Below are 7,267 nucleotides of genomic sequence, written 5' to 3' on the forward strand. Positions count from 1 at the left end.
TTTTGGGCGGATATTACGACGAGTTTCGTGATGGGCTGGGTTATAGTTCCCCGTTGGGTAACTACATCCGCGACTCGAACACGAACGTCTGAACCCATATATACTTTCGAAATGCGGCCGAGACGCCACGCGTTCGGTGGAAGAGTGTTATCGATGACGGCTACTAATGAATCGACGGTGACGTTGGGCTCGGAAGTTTGCCACTTATTGCGCTTCTGAAGTTCACGCAAGTATTCGTTCTTCCATCGAGAACAGAAAGTTTGGTGAATTGCCTTAAGCTTTTCCCAGCGATTTAGAATTGAAATGGAAGAAACATCGGCATGTGGATCAACGGGAACCAGAATAGGAGACCCAATAAGGAAATGACCTGGAGTCAAGGCAACCAAGTCGGAAGGATCTTGGGACATCGGAGAGAGAGGGCGCGAATTTAAGCATGCCTCTATGCGACAAAGCAATGTGGAAAATTCCTCGAACGTGAATTTCATAGTACCTGCGAATTTTCGGAAATGACCTTTGAAGCTCTTAACCCCTGCTTCCCACAAACCACCCATATGTGGAGCCCCTGGAGGGATAAAGTGCCATGACAGCCGCTGAAGAGAATAATGGGCTGCAACACTATCCCGATTGGCTTGAAGGAAGTTCCGAGCTAAGAGCTTCGAAGCACCTACGAATGTTGTGCCATTATCCGAATATAACTCCAAAGGACAACCTCTTCGTGAAACGAAACGGTGAAACGCGGAAAGAAAAGTGGATGTCGAAAGATCCGATGTGGCTTCCAGATGAATAGCCTTCGTGGAGAAACACACGAAAACGCATACGTATCCCTTGGTGATACGGCAAGAACGACCGTTATAGGTTTTTATATCGAAAGGCCCTGCGAAATCAAGACCAGTTCGGGTGAACGGACGAGAGAACTCAGTTCTTTCTGGAGGAAGTGCAGCCATTAATTGTCGCTGACAACGATGCTTGTACAGAATGCAAGCTTTACATTTATTTATGGTAACCTTGATGAGATTCTTGACCTTCGGAATCCAGTATTGAGATCGAATAATTCTCAGAACTAGCTGGTTTCCACCATGAAGAGTTACCGAATGAACGAATGAAACAAGCTACTTTGAATAATGACAATTGGAAGGAAGAATTATGGATGTTTCTCATTAAAAGATAAGCCAGGTGAGGAAGAAAGTCGGCCACTTGAACGAATTATTCCTTCCGAATCTAGGAAAGGATTAAGGTTTCGAATACAGCTGGAAGCAGGAATGGAGCGTTTAGCAGATAATGCATTATACTCGTTCGGGTAGAATGCTTTCTGACACACTTGAATCCAGCGATTCCGTGCCAGGTTTAACTCGTCACTAGTCAAGGGACCAGATTGAGGGACAGAATTTGAACGATGCCTTGGATGCGTACGGGAGATGAATCGATAGACTATAGCGAGAGAACGAAGGGCTTTGCCAAAGCAAGAGAACCTTTCTAGAACATCTTCAAATTCGGAAAAGTAGGCGAAATTTACGTGAACGGATTTCCTCTCCAGAGTGGTTTCCGAAACTGGAACGTTATCTGCGCACCACGTTGTCGGTGAATCTCGCAACCAATGCGGGCCCTGCCACCATAAGTCATTACCGACTAGGTCGGACGGAAGAACGCCTCTGCTTGCCAGATCGGCAGGATTCGTCTCGGAAGAGACATGACGCCACTTGGAAGAATCAACAACCTGAATTATGTTGGAAACTCTATTCGCCACGAACGTTTTCCAGAAACAAGGTGGCTTAGCTAACCACGAAAGAACAATTGTGGAGTCCGTCCAACAGAATATGGAATAAGACGGAACGTCCAACAGCGGAAGAAGGCTATCGATCATCTCTGAAAGAAGTGCTGCTCCACATAACTCAAGTCTCGGAATGGACAGGGTTTTCAAGGGAGCTACTTTAGTCTTCGAATAGACTAGGTGCGTTGAAACAAAAGCACCGGAAGAAATGCGAACGGTACAACGCAGCTGCATACGCGTTTTCTGACGCGTCACAGAAGCCGTGGAATTGAACAGTGCTGGCTGGAGTGAAATTTACCCAGCGTGGAATTCTGATTTTTTCGATGGACGGAAAATCCGCCTGGAAACGCAGCCATTCTGAAACTATGTCGTGGGATAAAGTCTCATCCCACTCGATACCAGACGCCCAGATTCTCTGCATCAGAATTTTTGCCGAAACCACACAAGGAGATAGCCAACCGGCTGGATCGAATAATTTCGCTATTTGCGAAAGAAGTAATCGCTTGGTATAGGTGACTGAGTCGGAGAATGGTTTGGGCATGAAGAAGAAGGAATCGGAATGAGCATCCCATCGTATGCCTAGCATTTTGGCAGTACTACTTTCTTCGAACTCAAGAAAGTCCTTTCGAAGTAGATGTTCGGAAGGAATATCAGTCAGAATATCTTTGACATTTGCGGTCCATTTCCGCAAGGAGAAGCCTGCGGATTTCAAAGCAGATTGCAACTCCTGAATAGAACTTAGTGCCAACGAAATGGAATGAGCACCACCTAAAACATCATCGACGTACATAAAGTTGCGAAGAATGTCACTCGCTCTAGGAATCTCAGAAAGAACGTCATCAGCTAACTGATGTAGAACACGAATTGCAAGGTAAGGTGCCGAATTCACACCGAATGTTACTGTTTGTAACTGAAAATCTTGAACTTCTTCATTTGGAGTAGAACGAAATAAGATCCTCTGGAATTTAGCATCTTCTGGATGAACTAGAATTTGCCTATACATCTTCTCGATGTCGGCATTGAATACGTAACGAAAGAATCTCCATCTTAGAATTAGCATGGTTAAGTCTGATTGTAGAATTGGACCAGTATGAAGAATATCATTGAGACTCAAACCACTTGAAGAAGGAGAGGACGCATTGAAAACCACTCGAACCTTTGTGGATGCGCGATCAGGCTTGACCACCGCGTGGTGAGGTAAATAATAATTAGTACGGGAGGAAGAACTGGAAGAAGGAACCAAGTGCATATGACCCAACTCACTGTATTCCCGAACAACTCGATCATACTCTTCCTTTAACTCGGGAGTTCGCATGAGTCGAGCTTCGTTCCTAAGGAACTGAGCCATAGCACTGGACCTGGAATGTCCCAAACCTACACCATCAGCATTTGCCTCCTTGAAGGGCAACCGAACAACATATCTGGTAGTAGTGGACTTGAAAAGATCTTCACACAGTTGATCGGAAGGGGATAAGAAGTTCTTCCTTGGAAGATTCTCCACCTTCCAAAAGCGTGAAATCTCTTTATGCAAAGAGATTTCACAGAAATTTGAAGTAATATTGACTGACCTGGATGAACTCTTGCCAATGGGACCTGTTAAGATCCATCCGAAGATGGTCTCTTGAGCAAGAAGAGAGCCACAAATCCCAGCCTTTGAATTGGAAAGCATTAGAGAAGGTAGAACGTCGCTACCGAAAAGCAAGTCGATTTGCGAACTCTTAAAGAAATGTGGGTCAGCCAACGAAATATTTGGAAGATTCTTGAAGAACGATGTCGGAAGAGAATGGCTTGGAAGATTACCCGAAAGCTTTGGAATAACAAACGCAGACACAGTCAGCTCAAACTTGCGGTAAATTTTCGAGGAAAGAATGAAAGTGCACTGTTTGCGTACACTGGCAGAATTGGAATTGTTTAAACCGGAAATTTGTGCATTTGCACGCTTGAAGGGTAACTTGATTTGATTGAACAAACGCTCCGTAATAAATGTGCCCTCTGAACCTGAATCGAATAGAGCACGAGCTGAATAAGTTACACCATTGTGCACAATTTGTACCATAGCTGTACCTAACAAAACTCCCTGGGTATTAGTCGAAAAATAACTTTGCACATTCCCAACTCCGTTGCTAGTGGACTGTATTTCTGAACGAGAGAATGAAGCAGAGTTGGGATTGAGATTTGAATTGGAGGCTGTGTTAGATACAGAAGACGGTACGGAGGAAGCGGAATTGGCGGGAATCTTGTGAAGAAGCGTGTTATGTCGCTTATTACAAGTATAGCAGTTATGTTTGCTGGGACAATTCTTGACCGAATGTGTTTTTGAGAAGCAATTGAGACATAACCCCTGTCGCTTTATCTCTGAACTGCGAACATCAGGATTCATCCTTAGGAATTTTGGGCACTTTCGAATAATGTGAGCCTCATTCGGACATAAGGGACACTTTGGATCAGAGACCTTACTCTGGAACGAACTTAACTTCTTGGAAGGCTTCGACTTCCCTTCGGACGAATTTTCCTTATGACTGGACCCAGGAACACCTCTACGCATCTCGGAAACAGACTCTAACGTTAGGTACCTGTTGGTCAGAAATTTGTCCAATTCCGCCCACCGTGGAATACTGGACTTGTCAGATAGAGTTTGTTCCCAAAGCGTGAGTGTTGAATCAGGCAGTCTGTTGGAACATAAGAAGACGAAGATCGGATCCCAGCTCTTCACATCAATATCATAGGTCTTCAGGACAGAAATGCAGGAATTTATATCGCGCTGAAGGCGTTTTAGACCCTGAGAGGACTCGGAATGAACAGTCGGTAAATTGAAGAGGACCTTAAGCTGGCCATTGACGAGAGCTCGCTTGTTTTCATAGCGATCGCTAAGATTGGACCAAGCTTGGGAGAAACCACTATTGGTAAGAGGACTCTTTTGAACGATCTCTTTCGCTTCACCTTTGGTCTTCTGGACTAAGTGAAACAGTTTTTCCACAGAACTGAGACGGGAGTTATCTATGTACATAGCAGTGAACATGTCACGGAATGTGGGCCATGCCATAGAATCCCCTGAAAAAACTTCAAGATCGCAAGGTGGCAAATTGAAAGAATATCCTGAAGGAATGTTGGAGGAATGGGATTGAGGAACTGGACTAGACTGGGCTGGAGATTGCTTAGGAGCAGCATCTGCCCGCAGTTCGTCTGAAATTTCGGACAATTTGGCAATACACTTACAATAAGTAAGGTAAATGGTTTTGAACTTAGCGCGAATTGTGTCCAGTCCAGAAGCTTGATCTTCGTCACCTGATTCTTCTTCCTCGTGGGCTTCTGAAACATAGTCTTTGACGAAAGTGTCATACTCTGATTTAATTTTAGTCCATAAGGACTTTATTTCCTCGGTATGAAGCCGAATTAAGTGAACAGAGTTGACTGGAAGAATATTATTAGCCAGATCAGCGTCAAATCCCACGAGGGTGTCGGCTAGACGAATGAACGAATCTAGAGACATTTTGAGAATAACTTCGAATCGAAAGAAAAATGAACAAAAACGTAACAAATGTACGTCGAATAGACGGAAATTGGAACTTTCGAGAAAAAAGTTGAGATAAAAACAACTTTAGTACAGAAATTTGCTGTATAAATGGCAAGAAATAACTTTTTTGTTAGGCAGAATTCAAGGAAAAGTATTCAAAAGTGATAATGAAACCAAAGAACACTGGAAAATACGGTCAGTTTTAGAGAAAGCGGACAACTAAAACGGCAGAAATGTATGAAAAAATCCTTGAAATTGTGAAAAAGTCTAAATTCAAGAATTTGATAATAAATTAGACCTTTTACAAAGGTATTTTTATGATAAATAAGTACACTTGTACTCAAAATCACACTTATAATTATATGAAAAAATAATTATACGTTGAAAAATAAAATATTTTCAAAAAAACAAGAATAATGTTTCAAAAAATATTTTATCGTATCAATGCGAATGAAAATTAAATAATTTTAATTGTTTTTGAATAGAAAATATCAAAAAAATATGAAAAAATGCAAATAATTAATATTATTTGGAAAGAAAAAATCGAATTCGAGACCCCTGTGTGAAAGTCGAATTTCAAAATATCAAAGTCGAATTGTGTCGATTTTGACAACCCTGTATTTTGATTGTGTTCTAAGAGTCGAAAATCGATGTGTAGAACCCTATTAGCATATGATCGTATGAGAGGGAATAGAAAACAAGTAACCAACAAAAATACTGAAATATCACCAGCGGGAAGGAATGCAATGAGAGAATAATGAAAATATAATAATTGTTGTTGTCACTTGTTGGTAAATAACACACACGAATTAATGCAGCGCGAAACTTCGAATTCATGCGGGAATAAAGCACAAAAGAAGGAGAAATAATGCAATTATGTTTTTATGGAATGAAAAAAAAGAGTAAAAAACTTCTCTTATTATTTTTTTGTTTGTAAATGCCACAACAAATGCAATGGAATTTAACGAATTAAAGAGAATTTATTGTCTTTTTATTAAAATAACCACACAATTGCACTTTTCTCTTAGAAAATAGAAGAAAAAACCGACACTCTTCCACCGAAATCGCGTATTGAACGGAATGAAAAGACGTTTTGCCGACGGCAAATGCACTTTTGTTTGGTTTGTAGAAAAATTTGCACTTTTGTAAAAGAACGAAATCACAAACTTACCTTAGACTTGATGGATGAAATGATGAAATAAAATTTGTATATAGTAGTAGGTAAATCCAAACTGGAACAGAAAACTTCGAGTAGGCTTTATATCCGGATCGTCAGGACCAAATGAAAAACACCAAGAATGAACGCGTTGGATGCTTTCTTGTAGAAGATGAAAGCTTAGCACCCGAACCAAAGAAATATTGTTTGAAATACAATATTTCTCCCAGATGGATTGCGTGAAAAGAATAAAAAGAAAAGAAAAACACAGGCGGAATCAATTTGTGATTTTGAACAGAATCTTGCTCTTTTTATTGAGAACAGTAGAAAATAAGTTTGTTGTAAATCGATGCTTACCGAATGGATGGTTGAATAGCAAGTAAGTTATGATTGAACAAAAGGAAAGTATGAAAGTCCGAGAAAGCACAGACGACACGCATACATATAAAAACAGGTGAGAGTTATGTGCGAAGGAAAATTAATAGATAGAGTACGAAAAAAGCCTGTGTTGCCAGAAGTCAACAAGGACCTCCATAACCCAGGACTTTGACGTTAACATATACATATTAAGCTGAGAAATTATTCTTTATTCTTTTGAATCGCAACTGAGAGATTCACTAAATATTTCCATCTCTTGAATGTAAACGACTAACTAGAAATAAATACCTAAACCTTCAAATTTCCGCAGTAAAGATAAACTTATTTGAAATATTTTTAATTTGCTTTTACTTTTTTGGAGATTTAAGGAAAAATAAGTTTATAATAAGTTTGATGTATCATCAATCTTTTGAAAACAATCATTACTCTATTTTTAAAAATTTTGAATAAA

At 40.5% G+C, this 7,267-nt stretch overlaps 1 protein-coding gene across 1 annotated transcript; it reads right to left on the minus strand.

Annotated features, from left to right (window-relative positions):
* Positions 1 to 1,928: 1,928 nt before the first annotated feature.
* LOC141392369 (uncharacterized) lies at positions 1,929 to 5,258 on the minus strand. Its single transcript, XM_073965318.1, has one exon. The coding sequence runs from the start codon at positions 5,256 to 5,258 to the stop codon at positions 1,929 to 1,931; it is 3,330 nt and encodes a 1,109-aa protein (XP_073821419.1).
* Between the last annotated feature and the right edge of the window lie 2,009 nt (positions 5,259 to 7,267).

Source organism: Musca autumnalis, unplaced genomic scaffold (assembly GCF_047663935.1).
Source record: "Musca autumnalis isolate F117 unplaced genomic scaffold, ASM4766393v1 scaffold_2, whole genome shotgun sequence".
NCBI classification, from domain to species: Eukaryota; Metazoa; Arthropoda; class Insecta; order Diptera; family Muscidae; genus Musca; species Musca autumnalis.

Coding starts and splice junctions, on each gene's coding strand:
- LOC141392369 (XM_073965318.1), bottom strand. CDS start 5,258: ATGTCTCTAGATTCGTTCATTCGTCTAGCCGACACCCTCGTGGGATTT.